Source organism: Pomacea canaliculata, linkage group LG13 (assembly GCF_003073045.1).
Source record: "Pomacea canaliculata isolate SZHN2017 linkage group LG13, ASM307304v1, whole genome shotgun sequence".
Lineage (NCBI taxonomy): Eukaryota > Metazoa > Mollusca > Gastropoda > Architaenioglossa > Ampullariidae > Pomacea > Pomacea canaliculata.
Genome location: NC_037602.1, coordinates 14630547 through 14655294, shown reverse-complemented (window position 1 = coordinate 14655294; position 24748 = coordinate 14630547). Strand labels below are relative to the sequence as shown.

The window sequence follows — 24748 nt, the reverse complement described above, 5'->3', positions numbered from 1 at the left end:
GAACATTATATCGTAAGCTGACTTTTTTTTTTTAAAAAGGAGGCATTAGTACGTTCTAGATGACGATAATGAATAAAAAGCACAAGAAAAAAAAAATTTCTAAGAGAAGACGAAGCCAAAATAAACTGAACAGATGAAAGAAGAATTTTCCATGGAACTGCCCTTGTCTAAGGCTATTGGTCTAACACACAATTAAAAAATTTCACAGCAGTGCACTCCCATTTCTTGTAACGATAATGACCTATACCCACCAAATACGGTGGACACCGTATTTTATCCTTTCTTTCTTAAAGTTTCCCCGCAGCTCCTTGCACACAAAAACTGCTTTTAATACATGTATTTTCTTAATGCGATTTTCCCTAGGAGAATGGCCCAATGGGATAAAAGTAACGCACAAAAGAGAAAGAGAAGAAAACCCTGCCACAAGTTGATGACAAAAAGCAGGGACCAACATCTTGTATGGAGTCTTGGCTATTGATTTTCTGTCTCATTTAACCGTAAAATAATATCTGCCGGTCATTTTCCTCTGTCAAAGGATTAGGGCATTGCCCGTGAACACGAGCCCTCAACTGGGCTTAGCATCAGACGCCACAAGCCGCCCTCTCGAAAAAGATGGTGTGGCGTGGGTAGGGAGGAAAGAAAGGGAAGACTAGTCGAGAGCCGTCTATCTGAGTATTAAGTCCGTGCGTTGGAGCATCTGATCGCACAACCCTCACTTTTTGTCCTTCGGTGCCTTGGACCTGGTTGCGTCATGGTTCTCCTTTCCGCACGTTTAATAAGCCTACATCCACTCCCAAGGCCTGTTTCCCCAGCCATGTTTAATGGGCCATTTCCCTTGAGGAAGGAATATACGAACACTCATGCAGCCCAAGCAACAGGACAAAAGTTGCTAGGTTATTTTTTCCCCCAAAAGTTTATCTTACCTGTCTGATGTTAGACTGCTTATCTTCTGTGCGTTCTGTGTGAACACGTGCACGTGCATATGCAAGGTAGAAATCAATATTTAACGGAAGGAAGCGGGGATGCAGATATTGGATACTGGCAGAAGCGACTCCCTTCTCTTAGCATGCTATTCGGGAGATGAAATCTTTGGAGTGGAAGCCTCGTTTGGAATAAGTAACACGTCACATCAAAGACCCGCGGTGTTTTAAAAAGCTCGGAGCATTCATGTCACAGTCAAAGCATCTCTCTCTCTTTTCGCGCTCCAATCATCATCGTCCTAGCAATCTGATGCATGGAAAGCTAATGGTTAGTCGAAATGCTGTCCCGTGGCCTGGTGTTATGATCGGCTCTTGCATACCTTACTTGAGATCACATTCTACTGACCTGGCACAGATTTGATGTGACAACTGGAAGTATCAAATTTTGATGCTCAGTTCCCACGCGTGCCTAACCCACCAGACAGAAAGCCTCGCTGTGGTATCAGTCTAGGAAACTCTGGTCTAACCACTCGGCTACCCTGAAGTTATTGAGGGTACGGCGTATCCATTATGGGTAGAATAGTACCTGACCGACGTTCACATGCACGTGGCTAAGGCTGCGGTCAGGCAGTGTTCAGTCTCATACCACGTGCCTCTTCGTAGCATTAGTGGTCCCTGGGTGCCGACTTAAAAGCTCTACTCTTTCTAATAGTCTTTTTTAATTGGACACAAACTGTATAATATGTGGCTATGGCAAAGTCACCAAAAAACCCGACTCTTTCTGTTTGTTGTTTTTTCAGTCCCATACGGGAATATGAATATGTGACACTGTAATGTGTCCGTTCTCAACCAAATATGGGCGGATGTTTGACCAAGTCTAACGGTTATATATACAAAAAACTTCGTCTACATTTGTGTGCTTAAGAACGGCCCTTACAAGCCCTTTTGATATATAGCACGACGTTCTATTCTTTACGCTTTGTACTGGACAGGTCGCCTTTTTCTTCATAGTAAAGTCGAAAATTTAAAAACTTTGTACCGCAAGCACACATGCATCCATTCAGCCACAGTGTTGCTCTGACGTACCTCGTCAGACTCGAAGACGTGGCACAAGATCTTGGCCTGCCGGCGACGACGCATCAGCGTCTCATCAGGACTTGTCAGGATGCGACGACGTGCCATTATGACTAGAATGTCGCCGATGTCAGCGATGTAGGAGATGGTGCGAAGAGAGTGGTCCATCATTATCTCCTGCAGCAACAATATAACGGTAGTGTAAAAATAAAAAAAATATCTATTCTCTTTCTTAAAATATCATTTCTCTTCTTTCCCAAATTTGAGATCCCACGATCTCTGGGTTCGATTCTTAAACTAGGGCCGCCGTCCCCTCCACCTCCCCGAATTCGTCCAGATCGGCGATCTAGGGGTTTTTTTTTTTTTCCATTTAATAATACGATACACACTGTAAAACTGGTTACGTGATTGTAAATTAGTATGAAATTGAAATCCTATCATTTTCTTCATTTTTTTCCTTGCCGACCCTCACATTTCTGTAAATCAATTTATGCATTTTAAAATGACATTTTCTATACTCGAATTACAGTTAGGGGATTTCTTCTCGTTATCCACCACTTTACACGAATTTGAGCTTCTACTGTCGAATTTATTAAATTTGTAATAACTGAAAAACATTTATTATTAAAAATAGTTTTATTACTCTTTTTTAAAACTTTCATCTCTTAATACGCCCGATACATCGCATTTCGAACGGCTAATAAAAAAAAAAAATCGTTCCAGCAGACGAAAGTTTCCCACAATATGTCGTGCGATCGTGGATCTTCTACATTCGTGCGTGCGTGTACGAAGGCTGATGACTTTGCCTTAGTCCACGCAAAACAACAAAACAAAGCAAAACACAAGGCAGCTCAGCTTGTGGCGCCATCGACAGGTAGGTGTAGGTGAGGGGAGCTGCTCACCTGCAGGTCAGTGTTGAGCACCATGATCTTCTCTGTGGAGACGAAGAGGTCCACGTCTGTGCTGGGCTGACTCTCTCCTTCCGGGGCCTGGCAACAAACCAACGCCAGCCAATCACAAAACGAGGCTACCCCACCCACAATTCATAGTAAAAGACGTCAGGACGGTGAGTGACGCTAGGTGGCAACGTCAGAGGTGCCGCAGACAAATGCAGTCTCTGACGTCACGGTGTAGCCTCGCTTACGATCCTGGCACCTGGCAAATCGCCAGACGTGCGAAAGCAAGGTAAAATGTTGAGAAGCAAGCTTACTCGTGCGGACATACTTGTTCCTCTGATTAACACTCTACTCATGCCATTTACACCAAATGCAAGGGTAAGCATCTGGTCAAGGGATACCATAGGACAGCAGCTGAGCACGTAATTGTGGACTGCAAGTGGCTCGTCGTGTCTAAAAAGGCATGGTTTAAGCCCCACCTTCTCCTTCCGGTGCATTTTATATTCCGCTATATGTGGTATACCTATACGCCGGGAAACTTGGGGGTATTTTCCCATCATAGGCTCTGTCGAACCTCGAACCCGGCAACTTTCTTCTGTCAAGTGAACTTAACTGTCAACCAGGCTACAACTAAAGACCCCAAAGTGATTTTTTTTTTGTAGTTGTCAGTAATACAGGCTGTATCTTCTATTCTACTCTTATACAAATCATGTTTTTTTGCTATTGAGACCGTAACACTTTCTCCTCATACATATTTTCAGTTGGCTCTGAGAACGAAAACAGTCTAATCCCTCACAATGTTGATAGGTAAGCTCCTTCAAGAACCTGATACATGTACTGTTAAAGAGCCAAACACATAACTTCGGTCTGCTCGAGAATTAACTTACTTGAGGACTAATCCCTAAGAAACCAGGCTAAAAGTTGCTAGCAAGTTATTAGTTTGTTAATCACGTGTAGTAAATTTTTTCGGAGTGAAAGCACAAGATAGATAAATTTGTAATTCTAATACCAAAGCAGGTGAATGATCAAAGGTTTTCATCCTATGGATGGAGCAATATTTTGTGCTGTTTTGGAGAATCAGTATCTTTTAATGAAATAATCAAGCTCATTTAAAAATTGTGCACTCAGTTTAGCCTTTTAAATGAGGGGGTGGGAAAAGTTTTATTTGAGTGTGTAGGAACCTCACTAATCTTTCGTTCTTTAGTGATTCTGCAAAGGAACATTAAATTAATGCATCATCCACAAAAATAAGCTGATAAGCTGTAAATTTCTTATTAAACAAATTAAAAAGACATTTATTCAAGTTTTTTTCAACTGAGGGAATAAGAATGTATACAAAAAACAGCAAACTTTCTTACTTCATCAAATAGATTTCTTTTGTTAATTAACTGAACACAGAAATATTGCAATTTCTTATAAAGGGCTAAAACACGTGACCTAAGGTCTGCTGAAACCTGATTAAAAGCCAAATTAATCCTGTTATGCTATACTTTGTTCACTCTTCTGGAGTCAGACTTTACATGAACAATTGCTTACTGTAACTAGCTTTTGTGTCAAAATAGCCAAACTTTTAAAAATGCAGCGATGAACGCTCTGAAAGGAAGAAACATTTATCTCTCTGAAATACTTTGATCAAATGCATTTGAAAGAAATATCGTTCATTGTTTCTGATTAATTTTAACATCACTTTCATAACTGAAAAATATATTCTATACACTTTGGCTAGGAAAAGATAAACATACATGATGTATGTGTACAAAAATACATCATAAACATAGGAGAATAATTTCTGCCAAGCTTTTCACATGCTGATTTGCAGATGCTGACCTCTGTGGCATCTAACACAAATCTACAACATGAAATAAGAAAGCATCTCTTCAACTACAAATGTTTAAAAACAAAGTTTCCACATACCACCAGATTGACATTAGTGTTAAATAGCGACAAAATACTGAATAAAAAAGAAACAAAAAGTACCAAGAAAAAAATCAAATATGGCATTCACAAAACTGATGAAACTATAAAAAAATGAGTTAAAAACCATGAAACATTAGAGCACAAAGGGTCCTTTTTGCAGGGTTACCAGAATGTCACTGAACATCCACCCTTGCAAATCACAGAAACCCATCACTGTTGTCAGGGATATCTTAGACTGTTCATGAAAGACGCATGACCAACAGAGGTCCACCTATTTTTTCCCCTCTCATTGTCTGTGGGAACTAAGGAAAAGCAGATCCACAAAATATACATATTTATACAGTTACTGAGGTTCATTGAGCCACCACAACACTCATCATGAATATCTCTGTAACAGCTTTTGCAGGTATTTTAAAATTTGGAACTGGTTTCATGATGTAATTGTGAATCAACATGCATGCTAAGTTTTTCTCAGCAGCCTTTCATTTTAAGAAGAGAATTTTCTTTCTAATGGCACAGGCAGGTATGCAGTGACTTTTGATCACCTTCATTTACACTTTGGTTAAAACGGAAAGTCATGTCCTCTTTAAAACTGCAATACAATACAATGCATCCAGATTAATTGCTGTATGTTTCTGGAATCAATGAACACTGTGATTTTATAGCTGTTGTACTGTTTATGAAATATAGGTAATTATATTATCTTTGTCCTATAATTATGTAGACATTGAAATCTGTAAACATTTCTAATACATGAACCAGACTAGTAGTTCTTCATGAATAAAAATGTAGTTTACCAGCCATACAGAAAACACTAGAATTATAGTCTGGGGCAGCAGGGGGAAAAATGGATGAACAATAGAAGATACACAGTTTAAAGAGCTTCATTCAACTGACAGATGACTTTTGAGACACAAAACAATGAAAATAATAAATATAGAACAAATAGTTTGACACTCATGGTGATAAACTCAAACTACCTGATATCGATCACCAAAATGCAAAACGCCCAAAGTCTGCAACATTCAGAGGGAGAGGCAAATGACAGAAACACAAGCTGCCACCCTCTGCTGAGGAGCACTTCTCATCGGCTGTATTGCACATTCACTCTAATAGCACATGAATGTAGCTGCTTTTACTCTCTTCAAATTTCAAGACTAGATTTAGTGCATCTACCTTAAAAAGTTAAGATAAAATCTGTAATCAAATTTATTGCTTCTTCACTGGGGCATTAGCATTTTGGAAGTAAATGTGCATCCACGTGAACTACATCTATCAATACAGTAAACTAAATCATGAAATAAAACTTCCGGCATAAAAATTAACCTACTCACATTCACGTGCATTCGATAAAACCATGATCTTCACTAGTTTGCTCTAATCATAATAGAGGAATGTTGCTGCTTACCTAGAATATAATATTTTAAATAATAAAAAAATACATGCTTTCAATTATTTACACAATGTTTTGGCTAACTGACTTCAATCAAAAGTGTAATTTCATTTATTTGCACAATGCATTTCTTACATGAGCAAAAAGCAGACTAACACAATCGATGATGAAAGATGAGATGAATCAATAGTCTGAAAAGCATAATGTACAACAGTGAAATGAAAAATTTCACATCAAAGCAGTCTTTAAACACAAGGTAACAGCTACAACACTGTGAACAAAGCCTAGCATATTTGGAGAAAAGAATTAACTGAGTGATTCATAAGGGGACAGGAGAAAAGCCACAACAAGAAGACATCTAACAATATGCAGACCAACTATCTTCTTTAGTATTACCTCCCTCTGAAACAGTAATAGCATGAAAAATGTAATATCATCATTAAATAGTATCAATTTTATTGAAGATAATAAGTTCTTAATCTAGAAACAATAATATCTATGCCAAACACTTTTTTTCCAAAAGACTGAACCATATAACACAGTTTGCCATAATGCATACACATAATAATTTGCACTGGAAATCTTCATCAAAACAATGGTAATATATTAAATATGGATACTGAATAGTGAAAATAGTGAAATGCATGACCAAAGAAAGATCTGCACTTTAGCCATTAACCGTTTGCAGACTACATGACAATATCTTTATCCTTAAAGTCAAATGTTTCCACTGAAAATGAATATCCACCACAATATAATGATGAAATTTGAAAGAAATTATAACTTTGCCTAACACCACCCACCATCCTTGCAAGTCTGTATTTTTCCTAGTTTTTATTTTCATCTAAAGATCCACAATGAAATGCTCATAACTACAAAGAGAAGCACACCTGAGACATTGAATAAGACATCCAGCTTTAAGTTTCAGTTCCTTAAAGAAAAACAAAATTTGAACAGTCCGCACCTTCGCACGTCCATGTCCTTTCTCTGATTTTTTAATCTGGCGAGGCATTTTTGGTATAAATAGATAATCATTATTACATCAAAAAAAAACTAAATGAACAAAAACACACAAGAATCAAATGTCTTTTAACAGTTACACTTTTAAAACATAATTTTTGTTGATCTTCGGAGGATTTTATGATCTATCATGCAAACTGAATGTGTTCTTTTTCTAGTCCCCTATTCTCATCCCTCACAATTACCATTTGAAATAATCAAAAAAGGACAAAAAGCTATCAGTAAAAAGAAGAAAAGAGAAAGAAAAATGGGCGGGGGGCGGGCTAGATAAGAACAGAAGGAAGACAAAGAAGAAAACAAGACAGTTTACAGTCTTTGATGCTTTTTTAAAATACAAATATTTCTACTTTTTCTAAATTCTGTGCATGTCCAAAAGAAAACTCATATGATGTGTTAACGCATCATGGTGAGATGCAAGTATCAGAACACTGCATGAGCAACAGAGCATTACAAATAAACTACACGACTAAAGCATAACAAAGACAAATATACCAAACAGAAAAACCGTTTTTGGTGAACTTAAGAGAGAATCTACAAAGCATGTTTCAGATGAAGCATCAAAAAACAAAGTGACTAAACCAACTACTTTAATGTTGGTACTTAATCCATTCCCAAACTTTTTAAAGGACAAAAAGCATGATATACACGGTTTCTAGTGCTTTAGGTTTATTATATTAGACATCAGTGATGCCCATTTTGTTTGGTTGGATACTGATAATTACTACCTACATATTGCTACAAGATATCAAATAAACGTGGCTTTTAGAATATTTTATTATCTATTTCACACCCACCCAAAACAATATTTGACCAAGTTTATAGCAGTAGTAATCTTTATTGATTCAGAGAATTAGACTCTTAGTACCATACCGTAGATGTCTATAAGCAAAGATTCTTTAACAAAAAATGGCCATATTAAGCTCACATTTCTTTATTCATCCTTCCCCCAAATCTAAGTAGTGCCACTTCTGTTCTTCTACAAACATCACCATGCACAGAAAGGGGTAAGATGCTTTGACCTCAGATATACATGGCTATTGTTATATCATCAAGGCTACAGCCTATGAGAAAGCTGAAGCCATATGTTAATCTGGCATAGCCATAGATATTAGTGACATTTGAAATCTGGTATGTCCTAGAAGTACATGCAGTTACGCAAAGGGCTTTTTTCAGCATTACAAAAGTGCCTTCTAATTAGCTGTATAGGCCTAAAACTTGTCTCACACAACACACATTAAATAGGTGATGAAAGAGAGGTCTGGAAGTCTTCAAAAACAATATGATTTAATTTCAATCAATCAAAACTGGAAAACTAAGAAATTCCTTTCCAAAACTCTTCATGTCAAAGTAAGAAACTGCTGTGGGAAAAGAAATTCCTCTGCCCTGTACCAACTGAAATCTTTGCTGCAGGTGTTGAAACTGGTAATTGACTACCATCTTCAATGCATCAAGTCATGTTAGGCCAACTTAAACTCTGCTTCTGTGTTGAAGAAATGAAGCATTTTGATTTTAGATGGTAGTCAAAATCTGAACAGATTATTACAGAACAGGGATGATAAGAGTATGTTTTCAAAACAAAACAAAAAATGTTTAATAAGAAAATGTTTACTGTAATGATAATAACACTTCCATGCTATCTGACCATCACTAGTCAACAATCAATAAATAAATGTCAACATCAACACTGCAAAACAAGAAGCTGAGGCATCACGTTATGGGAGGAAAATGTGCAAATAAAAGATGCTCTTATCACAAAAAGACAGCTTTAACTAAAACAGTGATCTCAAGCTGAAAATGTTAGATACATTGAGTGTGACCACTTACCGAAGCCTAAGATGTGGGAGTGAAAACACCAATAGATATAAAAACAAGATTAAGCAAGATCACAATCTTTGTACACATACATTTTCAAGTGCGATATCTCTTCCTTTTAGCATAAGACTACTTGAACCACAGATCATTTCTAAAATCATTTCTGTTGCCTTGAACTAACATTATTAGAAAGTGTGAATAAATTGTGAATATGCCATCTTGTTTCTCAGAAAAATGAAACTGCAAGTCTGTTCTTTTAAGAACTATATTTTCCTACTGTTATAGCAGCAGAGTCTGTGTCACAAATTAACATGACATGGATACAAAGATTTATGTCTTTGATGTTGCTTTAAAATATTGAAATTTGAAAAATTCACTGTGGAAAATTACAATAAAATTTTCACTTTGTAATTTGGCCATCATTTCCTGAGAGACACTGACCTTTGAATTTCAACAATTTTTGAAAACGTGACAGAATTTAAAGACAAAAACCATGTGGACTAAAGAATTGTCTTAAGACAAAAACATTTTGTCACACTTTTTGACAAAATAGTGCCAAAAGGAATGACAAAGGATTGCTTTAAAGCAAATAATAATTTGTCATATTTTGAAAATAACTTGGATCCTATTAGCACATTTGCAGAAAAAAAATTTCTGTAAAATTCCTAATGGCACAATAAATCCACAGAATACTTTCAGTAGAAAACGGCAATGCTTGCAGAATTTGATTAAAAAAAACGATGACTGTCATAGGAGCATGTTTTTGTGTATTTTACCTTTTATTTGTCCTTAAACACATATTGCCAATCTTATTAAAGAGGAAAACCTCTTTCCACTAATAATTTCCCTCTCCTTCACTCTAGCCCTCAGTGATCATGAGCGGCAGTTATGTGTAATATGAGTAGCACAATAGTCTGAGGACATGGACAAGTGATGTAATTTATAACCAATGCACACAAAACACACCAGGAACAACAGGGAATACCTTGATACGGCCGACTGCCTCCTGAGCTTGCATCATGCGCATTGCTTTGGATGGCTGACCTTCTGACACAAGTTGTGTGGAGCCCAAGTATCGGGCACGAAAAAGAACCCCTTCAATTAGCACTTCAGGTCGGTCAGGATCACGAATGGCAACTGCACAAGAACAAAGCAGGCAATGTAAATTGTTATGTAGCATTTGATTAATTCTGATTTTTTTATCATATAAAAAGATAATGCCAGTTCATATTTATACTATTTAAATCTGAAAGCCCCTAGGCAATAAAGGTATGTACAAATAATCTGCCATGCCTCTGGTACAAGACAGGAGATTGGGAAACATGAATTTTAAGAAATATTTGTAAGCTATAATATCCAATTTTCCATGCTGTTTTATCATATACATATACATGCTCACAGGCCTCTGTGTTCTGTAAAATCAGTTGTACGCATATGCATGTGTATGTGTATGTGTGTTTAAAATGAGGAATATATGTATGTGTGGACAGTACTCTGAACAAAAATCACATGGATCTCTGCCAAAAAGTCTTGAATAGCTGAGCACCTGACAAAGATATTTAACTGAGTTGAGGATGCTACAGAACTGGTCAAAGTCACAGACAGCACCAGACATCGGATATTGCCAAGATAAATCACAGCTTCCAAGTTTCTCATTTGCTGCTTTTGAACGAATCAGCAGCTGCGGCTCTCCTGGTGGGGAGTTTTATTAAGGTCTAACCCTCATCGACATTTACTTGCCCCCAGTCTTCTCACAACTCATTTAGCAAGCAAACATCTGCTGACCTTTTTCCTTGTAGCTATCATTCTCATTCATAGGCACAGACAATGGAATCCATTGTTAGATTTATGAACTGACTTTTTATTTACTGGAATATTGATAAGATTTTGTTGAGGAAAAACTATTTTTCCTGAAATTTTTAGAGGATTAAATCAAATGGAGTCATCTGCTTTCAGTCTTATACTGTGTGCAATCAGAAATTTGCAGTTTTTCACTCTCTACCAGAGTAGTTCATTGATGACGAACCTGATCAAATGTGAACCTGATACTTTAAAAATGATACAAAATTCATTGGATCTGAAAAACAAATTATTCACTGCTGTGAACAGTTTAAGACAAGTATGCAACCATTTTCCCCTTCATCAAATAACTGTTTGATACATACAAAGAATATGTTCAGTGAAATGCTTATAAAGAAGCTTTTTCATTAAGAAAAATAAATCTGCTTGCTAATTAAAAAAAACTAAATATGTCCACCCCCTTTACCCCCGTTGGTTTTCATGAAACAGAATTACCTAAAGTGGCAGTAATTATATGGGTGGATGGGTGTTAAGTTCCATGGAATATGGTTTCTTTGAAAATTGCATGCACATGAGGTTTTGGGCACATAAGCATGTGTGTTCACATATGAAAAATGTAAAAGATGATGAAAGTGGATGTATGAGGAAAGAAATTAGGGGAGGTGTGGAGAGAGAGAAATAGAAAGCACATGAAAAGATAGATCTAATATGGTATTTCATAACATTAAGTTGTTTACTTCTTTCTTTTCTGTAACCAAGACAACACAATTAAGCTGTAAGGAACTTCCTTGGAGGTTGTGAGAAAAGATAAATGTGATAGAAGTTCCAGAAGGTGTTGTACAATTGGCAGGGTGTAAGAGCAAATGTTAAATCATTACAACAAAAAAGTGACAAACATTATCATTTGACTCTTCTGAAAAATATAGACTGAAACACGAAAATAATTATTACTTTAGTTTTCATGCTATTCACATGCATTATTTTTAAAGAAAAATGCATACAAATCAAAATGAAGCATATCGAATCATTAAGTAAAGCAAGAAAAAAAAAAATCTTCATGCTTAATGACAGAGCGATGGGTCAGAAAAAGAAATTTATGCTCTAATTATATAATAAAATAAAAACAGACTTTTTTTGTGTAACATTTTATGCACAGCTATAAACTATATACATTGCACTAAGTTAACTTCTCATATTGATGTAATACATATTTTCTCCAGTCCCCACAAATCTGCCTGGTTAAGCAGCAACCAAACCTCGAAACAGCACAAAAATTTTGTTAAAGACAAAACTGGCAAACACAGATACAGCGGAAAGGAAAAACTTGAACCATCTTAATATCACCAATTATAAGAAAATAAAACAGAAGACAAGAATCCCATCTTCCACAGTGGTAAAACAATTTTATGAAAAGACTTTGCATGACAGACACCCTAAAATATTTTTAAACTGTTACTCTGTATGATGGAACACTGAGTTAATGGCGCCCTGAGCACGTGCACTCAGTTTGACTTAGGAATTAGTACACCCATTACCCTTTCCAAAACCATAAGCATTCAGGGTTGGAGAAGTGGTCAATGCGAATGAAAAATGGAAATGAAATAAGCATAAAAATAGCATGGGAACAACTTGAGTAGAACTTACCAGATGTTGATTAGTGTGTAAACAATGCAGCAAGGATCCAAAGTATGCAGCACAGCAAGAGATGACAGAAGGGGCTTGTTAAAAGGCGATCAATGGAATCTAAGCACCCCTATCTATTACACTGGTTCTTTTGCCCACGAATATTACACGTCATATATGTACTTCTATAAGCAATTGCAGTAGGTAAATGTGATTACATGAATCCAGGCAACTTGTTTTTGATCTAAATGACACTTAATATCTGTCGAAGGCTTATACATAAATGAAACCTGCTATATAGCTCATGAATAAGTTATGAATGAATGATTGCAAGCACATGTAATATTTCTGTTTAAGAAACAATGAAGATTAAATGTGAAGATTACGACTCCATGTCACAACTATATGTGCATGTATTTGGATGCACAGACAGGCACTAATGTAATAGTTATGTGAGGTGAAAAGTCAGACAAGAAAATAAGAAAAAGCTTAGATAAACAAGTAAAAAAAAAAGTTTATTAGTTGTAGAAGAGAAGAAGAGAAAGACTCATAGTTTATTATTTGTGGAAGATAGAAAAACCCTTCAGGTAAACTACAAGCATCGACATTCTCCAGTCTTCAGGTATCAGCTATGGACAGCAAGCATGACCTATGAGATTCTTATACAGGCTAATTATGCTAGAAAATTGTTGAACAAACTAATAATAAAAAAAGCCTGGAAAAACAATTATCCACTTTTCTGAAGGGTCAAGTCATCATAATAATGCATAGACATATTAAGAACTTGCAACAAAGAAACCAGTACAGCAACAGTGATGGCTATATACAGCACCTCCCACCCCACTTACAACCCATCTCAGTATTGATGAAATTTACACGTTCTGAGTGAGATTCCATATTTGAAGCAAATTCAAAAGCGGATATATTGCAAATTTATTGGCTAACAAAAGTAGCTACATACATGTACTATGAATGGCTCAAACTATGGGGTTCCAAATTAAGTTTACATAATGGGTATGTGATGCTACTAATATGCACAAAAGCAACTGTTATGTAAAGGCCTACTATAAACAGTAACTTCTAGACAACAAAATTTCAGCATAACCAATTACGTTTAGCCAAAGAATGCCCATATTAACTAGACTTGTAGCACAAAATCCTTGTAGAATGTCCTTTTGACTAAGCAAAACACAATGTATCTGAAATCAAATATTCTCAAACCTTTGCAAAAAGAGATATTTATGGTCTTGCTATGTACAGCAGCTCTTTCAAATTTGAACCACACAAGCGATCTTTAACATTGGAAATGCCAGTGTTCTTGGCTGTCTGTTACGAAGACATGCACAGGACGTATCTAGCAGTTGTGTAGGAACTGGGGTGAGGGGGGTAATGAGGCAAGAATGCAAATGTTGTTCACTGTCAGCATGGGGTTTGACCCCACAAAGCTGAGAATCTTTCTATGCCACTGTAGGTAATGGGCCCTGAACTTGTTTCCAGCACAGTATTTTCTCTTGATTTAGCACCAGTTTCCTGGAATGGTCATTTTCCCCAGGGCCCTTCTTACATTGGACAAATATGGACCACTATTTGACCAAGTATTTATATAGTCATCGTACACCTCGCTAAACTTGGTCAAATGCTGGTCCATATTTACAAGTTAAAAAGTATCTTTAGCTTTAGCTTTTCTTTTGAGTAAACACCAGCTTTTACCACCTGTTGTTGTATGGAAAATTTTCTAACATCTCATGGAAACACAGTTTATAGCTTTACCCTTCTGACCACATTTATTTTTGGGCATCATGAACTGGAAACTGCTCATGCACACACGTACACATGCAAACATCCATGGGGATATGTGTGAAGGAGTGGGTAGAGGAATGAAAGCGGGTCTGACAGTTAAAGCTAACATCTTGCCAAAAACTCCAACATTCACTTTGGTGTGGAATGCAATCTATTTTAACAATCAGATCATTAAACTACGGTAATAACAAATCTCCATCTACGGGTACCTGCATGGACCAATCAACTATTTAGCATACATGTTTGTAAGCATCCAATATGCATACTACTCATTACTCATGACTTGCTGCTGAAGTAAATTGGTGGGCAACTTCTCTCAGGCATGCAAGACTACTGTAGGCATCATATTTCTTCATATTCATGGGAAATCATGCTTTTATGGCTTTTATGCTTTTAGGTTTGAGTAGGGGAATGCTTAGAGTTAGATTCTAGCTAAGATAATAAATGTTTTCTTGAGAGCTGGGTTTGGAACCTAGAACTTTATGAGACAAGCAGTTATGAGACTATTCATTACATACCTTGGAAGGCAATCAGACATTTTAAACAGACAAGAAGATTCCACTTCCAGTTGTTTGTACTTATTCACACACCTATGTCCTTAGTATTATGTGTCAAAAGATGGTGGTACTATGTGGATGAAATGCTAGGATGTTCAAAAGCTTTGTTTCCAGTTACTGTTGATTGCTGGCTACATATATATATAATTCATAAACTGATTTGACACCTTTCTTTGTTTTCATGTCACAATCAACATGAATATATTCTGGCATCCTACGTAGTAGGAGTGTTTGGTATCTATGGTTTTCTTTCTGTCATTATGTAAAAAAAAATTAAAACTAATATTCTTTGGGATAATCAGTACGAAGAAATTACTGTATGATTATATAAAATAATATAAAATAAAAAGTGACAAAAATATCTGTTGTCGACAATATTCCAGCATATTCAATTTCACATTTTTTGTGCTATGATCTTCATAAGCATTTGTAAAACTGCCCACTCACTTTATGCTTCAGCACATTAAAGACGCTCTTAAACATCAGATTCAGTAGAACTGCCCATTATATGCTGCATATGCAGACATATGCATTATGGGGGTTTCAAACCTGAGTGATCATCTATATTTTGTTAACAAAAATTTCTTCTGGTATATTCTGTTTCAATTAAGTCTTTTATGAAGTCGTCTTCTTTGTTTCTCAATGGCTGATTGTTATGTATCCTCTGTAAACTCTGCTGTCCAGTGTGAGCTGGAAGCTGGTCCCCAGCGTTTAACACTCTTTTGTTTGCAATTCGTGTGCTTGTTTCTTTGAAGGACACACCTGATGTTAGTTGCTCTTTACTTCTGCCAATCCTCTTGAGGTGGCTGTTAAGGTTGCAGTGTTCAATCATCTTAAGGTGGCTGTTGAGGCTGCAGTGTCCAATCCTCTTGAGGTGGCTGTTGAGGTTAGTGTCCAGTCCTCAGGAAGAAGATCAGCATCCTGTCCGTGGTAGTTGCTGAAGGACAACTGTGGGTACTGACTAAAGCCTCTTTTTTTTTTTTAATACAGCTGATTTTTCCCTTTTGTTTACAATTAGTGTGCTTGTTTCTTTGAATGACATACCTGATGTCAGTGCCCTTTACTGCTGCTTTCTTTTGCCAACTGATCTGCTCTCTCCTTTCCTGCAATTCTTGTGCCTGCTGGTAGCCCTGCAGAATAATTTTGTCGTCAGGGACTACAGTATCGGGATGGTCTGGCCAAAGGCAAGTATTTGCAAGGCTGAAATCTAGTCTGTTAAGAAGACTTGCTTTACTGGGCTTGGTCTGATGTAGATGAGTCTCTGCAGAATGAGGAGTACCAGGACTTCTGCCTTGTAGCTTGAAGCACAATCTGCCTTGTGACGCAAGAGTCCTGAAGTATGCATATAAAGTTCTCGAGGAGGGTTTTTTTAAAAATTACTCTCTTGAATAGTGTTGGATTAGCTGCTAGTGTTGTCACACCTGAGCTCTCTAATCATATGATTCAGACTCTTCCATTCTGTTCTTTGAAAGATCTTTACGTTGCCAATATATTTCATAACTACTGCCTAGTCTACAACTTGTCTTTTCTCTAAAGTAATTTTTAAAACGTTAGAAAGACACAGCTCCAGACTTTTTTTATATTGTCACTATCTCATCCCCACTATGGTCAGCCTATCATCATTTTCATAGAGATTGCCCTCACCAAAGTAACCACTGACATTCTGTGATTTTTCTGCCTTGGCTCTGTTTGACCTGTCTGTTGCATTCTGTGCATTCAGCATCACTCTGTCATCAGTCCTATACTAACGACATGCAGCTGTAAAACCTCAGTATAAAGGATTTTATATATATAATGTCAAAAAATTGAACAAAACAAACATTTTTATCCAATGACAATAAAACAGAAGCTCTCTTCTGCATGGAAAGACAAAACTAATCTACAATCCATTAATGTTGGTTAGGTCGAATCCCTTTATGTCTTTTGTCTGGAATCTTGGCTTCTACTTTCAAGTGGCTCTCTGTTGGTGCTTCAATGGGAGTACCTTTCATGCAACTAAGATTGTCCTATCCAGGTTCTGGACTCAGTCTAGCTTACTAGTGTGTGTCTTGACTGTTGTTGACCTATCACTGACTTCATATTCCAAAAGTGGATGAGCTGCTCCTATGTACAGTTTGCAAGATCTATGCTACTAATGCAGGAGACCTTCACGTCTCTCTCTGTCACTTAAATGCGAGAAGCGGGGATATGATGATACAGCAATAGTGAAGGCGTGTCAGTAGGCCTGTTATGTACCCCTTTCAGTAGGTCTCCTATCTGATGGCCTATCACTCCTTGATGTTAGTCAACTACCACTTTTCTCTGTTTGTCCCCAGCAACAACTTTCATTTCACCTTGAAAATCATTTTCAATCTCTTGAGCAATGTTTTTTTTTCTGTATTCAGTCTGTGTGGGGGGAACAGAATGTTGTGGTCTTCTATGAAGGACAGCATTCTCATTTTCATTACCCTCTACTAAAAGCTTGCTGAGACAACTTAGTAGGCTGGTTGGAGGGAAGCTGCTTGGGTTTTTCTTTTTCTTTTTCCTGTGTATGGGATTATGATGTACATTTTCCAAAGGTCATACAAGTGCTGAAACATGACTTCCTGAAAATGTCAAGTAATTTTTTTTTGGGGGGAAGAGGGGCCCCAGGTGCTTTAGCACATAATTTGATATGGCATCAGGTCTTTATTCCTTCTTACATTTGAGTTGTCTGATTGCTTCTTCGTTCCATCTGGAGACATTGTTCATGCATTTTCAGCTGATTTTGTTCTGTAGTCACTGTATATCTTTTTTCTGATCTGCCTGGTTTTCTCTCTTGTGGCGTTTGATGGTGCTCTCCTCTAGGTAGAGCTTTGCCAGCTCTAGTTGGCTCTAGTCAGTCAGTTGGCTTCTTTCTTTTGGATGAGAAGTTCACCTCCGGACTCTAGGACAGGTTTCCTCTTTTCTGGGTTATCATCATTAAGTAGTTTAGTGAACTTCCAAATGATGGCATCTTTTTCCATGTTTGTCTTTTGAAGTAATTTAATAAAATCTTTAGTCCACATATTATTTGTTTTGTTGAACTTCATCCAAAATAAACTATTCACTTGATGAACAATGTAGAAAAAAGGCAAAATAACTTTTTCACACTAATGAAATTGTTTCTAAACATTATAAGTGGTAAGATTGTAAAAATAAGATTGTATCCTGTAACTCATAAGCCAATGATTGGGTAACTGAAAACATCCAGTAAAATATCCAGGAAGAAACAGCAATTAATCTGCCTACCACACTTCGTCCGACTGACAAACAAGTTTATGCTCTTCCTGCAAGATGTTCCTTGAGGCATGCACACAAAAGAACAGCACACTTCCATCCACATACATGCTTCATGCATGTACCTATGTGCATGCATGTACGCAAACTGTTTTTTACTTTTTTAAAAACAGCATAAGAGAACATTTCAGACTTAAATATAAAAAAAATTGGACAAACTTGAAATCATTTGGGAGGAAAATTAATATCATTTAAAGGAACTTAAGATGCAGCACATAAACACGTTCATGCCACTGTGAAGAGATTGTCATGCTGAAAATGGAAAAAAAACTTGTGGGAAAAAAGAACCTGGTACCTTGGTTTGAACGATTTGAGCGTGGCTCTGAAACACTTGCTGGTGGAAAACATGACATAAACACAGTGACTGCTGCCATTTTCAATGAATTACTTCCAACATTCTTTCTAACCAGTTATTTGCAGAAGAAACAAAAATCATAGTTTGTTAATTTGTTAATCAACAGCAAAAAATAATTAAAAAGTATTAATAACGGCATCTCATCTTTCCTTCCTCCTGCACAATTCTTCATGGTACTTGTTGGAAATTTAAACAATAAACATTTTGACTTCAGAGAAACTATTTCCAATAAAATTTTACTTTGGATTTAGCATCAAATCAAAAGATTATCTTTGAGATTATCAATGTTTATAACATCTGATGCCAACTGTGCAGCAATCAAACAGAAGAAACCTATGCTTTTGAAATGCCTGATTACCTGCATTCCATGCATATTGTATTAAACCACATCATCACATAGATGATCACAAATTCACGACTAACATTTCTTCTTTTTTTGTCTATTGTTTTGTTAGTTTTGAAAAATAAAACAGTGAAAGCCCAAAAAGTGCCTGAAGCTAGCTCAAAAAGCTGTCAGCAATTTAATAATTTAAAACTTTACAGGAAAAAAGGTTAATCCATAAGCTCACCTTCTTTTGCCTTTGATTGATGCATTTGTGCCTATAAAAAAATGAAAGTGTGAAATGTATAAAACACATAAACATGTCACCCCTAATTAAGATTCTGTTAAAAAGCAATCTTTCACTGTCTCTAAATACATGTATATTTTTTTAACTCTTATGAAAATTAATTGATATGTGTTGAAAAATATGGGATGTAACTCCAAAATTGCCCTTTGCTGGTTCTTTATGAATCAAAATCCAAAATAAAACAAACTCTTGTCTTACTGTTGTCTTGATCTATCTTGTTTGCTGACCATCACCTACATTTTCCAAATAACTGATAATATACTTTTAAAATTTCTTTTGGGTGGGGTTGGGAATTTAGTGTAAGTTTTGAAGTGCTGGAAACCATTCTTCATAAGGACTAGTAAATAACATTATAAAGTAAGGACCTTGCTAACGCCACTAATGAGCATGGCAGAGATTTACACAGGAAATAATGAGATACAAGTGTGATCCTGACTGCTGATGTATCAGTACCTGTGTCTGTTGCTGGACAGCCTGATTGTCAAGCTCTGGGATTTCCACATACTGATCTCTCCTTTGATACTGTTTCTGCAGCAGACGGTCGGTCTCTTCATCTGTGTCAGAATCTGCTCACATGTAAACAGAGAACACATGAAGTGCTGAGTGTATATAATTCTGTAATATTTTTGAATTGTCATGGAACTAAAATAAACCTTCTAAGCACATTACAATTTTTGGGTAGACATTTTTCTTTCAGTTGTCACAAGACAATGAAGGAAATATATAAGACATGAAATGACCTACAACTTTTTTTTTTAGGGTGGCAAGCTACACACTGTTAGTAAACATAACCCAGCCACCAGCTTCCAATTTTCCTCTTCCAACATTTTGGAAACTGAATCTCTCCTGGTTGACCAATAATTTCAAAGTCTCCTTACCAAATCCCACAACCATACAAACGCGAAAAACACATTCATCTACCTGCATAATTTATCTAGTCTTATGGAACAACAAACAATTTCAACAGCACCATGTCAAGTACAGAATGTGTAAAAATACCATCCACCCTCAACATAAGCAACAGCTGTCCCACTTCTAGACCTAGGGCAGACATACTAGAGCAGAAACACAGTTAAGAAGCTAGGCTAAGCACCAGTCACCACCACAGGTAAGCAAGACAATGACACTAAATTGTTCTTGCACCATGCATGTTTCCTAATAGTCTAGGCACAACCAGTCACGATGCAATTTCGTCTCATGCAAGACTATGAGCAGCTGGCAATTCTAATACTTTCTTCTCTTCTAGGAAGTTGGTGGTGTCTTACTTTTTGAAAGGAATCAAGTTAAACATTTTACAAAGAAGTGTCAGGCCTACCTACCCTTTCCCCCGCCACCTGGGCTTATCCCACATAGAAAATTGTTGTAACAGCAAAGAACAAGGAAGGTGTTTTATGTAGATTTACAATGTTTTGTATGATGTGTGTATGAAAGAAATCGCATGATTGAAGTGTTTGAATTCATATGCATGCATACTTTCATTCAAATAATTATGTGGTGTGTATGGGCATCTTACACCACAGGACTACCTTTATAAAGTCTGTAAATAATCAGATTTTTTCAAGGAATGAAATGTAGAGTATTTTGTTCTCTTATCTTATAAGTCCATAATTTTGGCTGAAGTTCACGGGCAAATCTAATAATCAAATTAGAAGAAAATAAGATTAGCATTTTGATTCCGATTTTCCAATTACTTGGCTGAAATGCCATGCCATAACTTTTTCTTACATGATATTATCTCATATAGGGCTGCCTCTGCCCTGGGAAACTGAGCGATACAGTCAGAACCTGAGGTAGCAAGTATCTGAGACAGACAAAAACATGCAGTACCTCCATGCTGGTGTTGTACATACGAGCCCCTGCTGGTTGGATCGACATCACTTCCATTTTCTTCCGAAGAATACTGGGAATGCGAATTATGCTTGAGATTGTTAACGTGATTGGAACAGTTCGAAGAGTGAGGGGTTCGGCCATTGGCATTCTGATTGGTGGCAGTGCTGCCAAAACCACTCTTTTCTTTCACACTCCCCATGCTGGCCCCATGTTCTAAAGAATCTTCTTTGCGGAGAGGGGCATATTTTTTGCCTTTGTTACGACGAGTGTACCGCATGCCACCAACCTCTTCACATTCGTCATCAGAATCATAACCTACAAAACAAAAGCATGCACAAAACAGTGTAAAAAAGCATGCAGTCAAGAAATCAACAGAAAAATGTATGAAAAATAACAAGGGACCAAGAGACTGGGGAGAGAACAGTCAGTACACAGACGATGTGTATACCAAATACAAGTACAGCACTGTCATTCATATCACTACATCTAAACAGCTGACTATCGGTCGCAAATGATCTGGCAGGTTTAGAGGGTCATATCTCATGCAGTATTAGAAAAGGCACACCTGTCTTATGTTCAAACAACCTGCAGTACATCATTAGACATCACTTTCACCTACAACTCACAAAAGCTTGTAGCAATTCACTACTGAAGCTACTAGACTATGCATGACTTGTATCCTACTGAAGCTGCTTTTCTCTTCCACTGTTGTCACTTCATTCCATCATGGATGAATAATCTTTCAAGCATAATCAAGTGTTTAACATGTGATCTCACAACTGATTTTTTTTTTTTAATTTTGATTGTTCTTTTAAATTTTTTGAAAGGAATATTACAAGTTCAACATAAAGATGAATGATTGCTTAGTGTGTTAATAACACACTCCTGGTTTGTGTAAGCATTCATACTCTTTTTCACTCATAAAAATATCTGTAAATTCCATGGGATGAAATAGCTCTATAGGAACTTTTATGGATGAAAAAGTATTTATGAACAACTTACAGCTCACCCCAGGTTAGAAAGCTAGGTTGTGAACACAAGGTCATAGGTATACAGGTGTTGTCTATGAGGTTTTCAGGCAACAATAACAAAAACATGCTTAAGGTAGAGAACGTTATTGTGCAGATTCTATATGAACAAAGGATGAGTGAGAACAGAGAAAGAAAGAGAGAGAATAAAGAACAAGAAAGTTCTTGTACAAGGAATACTATTATTATTTCTTTCCTTATAGTACAATGAGCTAAATATTCAAAATCCTAGCTGGTAAGTTAAACATACAGTACAGCCTTATTAAAGATATTGTTCATTAGTAAATGACCTTGCTTGATGATATAAAGTGTGGGTAAAATGTGGGGGTAAAAATAAATTTCCAGCCAAATAGAACAGACATGTTGCTGACACTTGCCAACTGTTTACTGAATCAATGTCGCTACACGAGTATTCTGCTGAAGGATTATTCACTAAATCCACACTTCGCCAACTGTTTGAAATCCTCAGATATGACCAAGAGTCAGTGAGACAATCTCTGTGCATCATGCAATGCCATCCACACATTCTGCAAAGATTATTTGTCCAAGTTAAAACATACCCCCTTTTGCTCAACCCTCTTTTAAAAGTGAAATGCACATATAGGAAAATAGGCTTCAGTAAAAATGCTTGCTTATTTCCAAGTAGGAGTGAGTGTGTAGCTTCACTTTTTCTGATGAAGGTTTGCAGTTGTTAAGAGTTCTTTCTGTGATGGCTAAGAGGCTCCTTGACATTTTGTTACCTAAAGACTGCATGCTCTTATGACCTAGTTATCACAAAACCAATGGTTCTATCTGGATACATGAATGCTGTTTCAAAACTTTTCTTCGGCAAAGTTTTACTCTTTTCATTACATGCTTTTTTTTCTTCTCAGTTAAATAGTTACAGGGACCCAATACTATTGGACTCTACTGAAATGAACAATTTCTTTTGGCTAAATCAAGGGTTTGATATTTTGTCCAGCTTTTGCTGACATCTGAAATCTACAAAGTTGTAGGTTATTCTGGTTGGACACTTGGGAAATGACACCCTAATGGAAGAAAATAAGAGCCTTAGATGAAACCTATAATCACCAATGTCAATTTAGTAATTCTTATCTTCCTTTTGAACAATTAGCATGACCCTAGAGTAAGACTGTAGAAAAAAAATTTACAACGTGTCAGAGAAGTACTGATGTACATCAGTTGAGACTATGAGATGCTGCACCATCCTGAGAAATCACCGACATTCAAATCACAACACAGCTTTATCACACATGACTACCACTATAGTACAAGGAAACACTATAAGCACTTTTGTTATTTTTAAGACATTGATGTCATAAATGCCCTGCATTTTGAACTAAAACAAGTAACATTTTAAATGTTCACAGGACCAGCTGGGCAGATGCAGGAAATAGCAAGTCTTAAGTTACAAATATTTGTATAGTCTGAAATCAATAAAATAAAATACACTTTTAAGTGATAACAAAATTTTAGGGCTATTTCCAGCCATGATCCAGTCTTACATTGTGAATAATAGCCCTTGCTACGTTTAATTATTAAAATAGTATTTATGGCAGCAACTCCTTCCATGAGAAAGATGTACTCATATTGTATAATGCAAAATAGAATACTTTTCTTCTCTGAGATATTAAAGAAGCTTATACAAAGTACTCTGTATTTTTTTGTGCACTCACAAACATATTAAAAGTACAATCATAAAAAATTGTCTTGTCTTGACAGTGCATAAGGCAGTTTGCATCTTGTATGCATACAGGAGAAAAAAATATAATAATATACCTAAGAAAAGACGACATTTCAGAAATATGTGAAAGACACAGAGAGAGAACTCTCTATTACCATTAGTAATAATATTACTTTTGGATAAAGAAATACTGAGCTATGTTCTGTTAATAGCCTAGATTCTATAGAAGAGTTCAACGTAGATCACCAACATTTTTGTTTTAGACTCTAAAAACTGAAAATATGTACATGGATAAGTTCTGACAACAATCATGAGCTGTATGCCAAGCATGCAAAAGTACGTGTAATATTAAGCTAAGTGATACAAAGAAAAAGGTGATGTGCTGAACGTTAAAAAAACTCATAAAACAAAAGAATAAAAGAAACCTATTTCAAATAGTTTATAATCAATAATTTTAAAGTAAACGATAAAGAATGACTGTGAAAATGGACCAAATCACATCCTGAAGATAACAATCACCCTTTATTTGCTTTGTGCACATGTACTATTGATATTATAAGCTATTAGTAAAGCACTTGTTATATATGTAATCGCATATACAATGTTAGGTACATAGGAGACAATTCCACTTAACAACAACTGAGGTCAACAAAACCACAACTGAAAATTTTCTTAAAAATGAAAGTTTGTTATGGGGAAGTGGATTGCCATGTGGTGTCCACTGGTGTCCAGACTTGAAGTCATGCAGGTTTGATTCCCATGTGGCACAACAAACTTCCCCAAGTCAACTTAGCTGTGGGAAGCACAATTCCATTGAGGGTTGGAGGAGGAATGGCTGTAAGGGAGAAGGAGCACCCTCCTCAAAAAAAGCTGGCTCTGAATAAAGTGAGATCTCACCTCATTCCGGAACAACTGTAAGGGTAGGAAGTGAACTTTACCCTTATCTGAATTTGCAAAAATCTTTGTGCCAGAGAATATTTACTCTGTGTGCATGCGTTGTCTCAAGAGTGCACTGGAACATACTGGTTAAAAGAAAATACCAACAACATTTCTTGAAAACAATGGGATTTATTATTTGGTATACAGGTATAATGATCTATAAAAAAAGATGCC

The 24748-nt window shown here is 36.5% G+C and overlaps 1 protein-coding gene across 14 annotated transcripts in view; it reads right to left on the bottom strand.

The window, feature by feature from the left end:
• LOC112554521 overlaps positions 1–24748 on the bottom strand; it is a 73052-nt gene that overhangs the window by 38895 nt on the left and 9409 nt on the right. For 2 of the 14 annotated variants that reach the window (XR_003097243.1, XR_003097247.1), the window contains 10 exons: positions 20921–21238; positions 19547–19659; positions 19034–19064; positions 18405–18443; positions 10018–10169; positions 9045–9050; positions 6597–6602; positions 5788–5823; positions 2897–2983; positions 2007–2171 (listed from right to left, as the gene is read on the bottom strand). Coding sequence is in view for 1 of the 14 variants with exons in the window: in XM_025222315.1 (XP_025078100.1) it covers positions 2007–2171; positions 2897–2983; positions 10018–10169; positions 18405–18443; positions 19034–19064; positions 19547–19659; positions 20921–21238 (905 nt within the window). In the remaining 13 variants the exon portion in view is untranslated. Of the gene's footprint in view, positions 1–2006; positions 2172–2896; positions 2984–5787; positions 5824–6596; positions 6603–7164; positions 7201–9044; positions 9051–10017; positions 10170–18404; positions 18444–19033; positions 19065–19546; positions 19660–20920; positions 21239–24748 lie in introns of all 14 variants that reach the window. The other 12 variants (XR_003097253.1, XM_025222315.1, XR_003097244.1 and 9 more) reach the window with 11 other exon arrangements.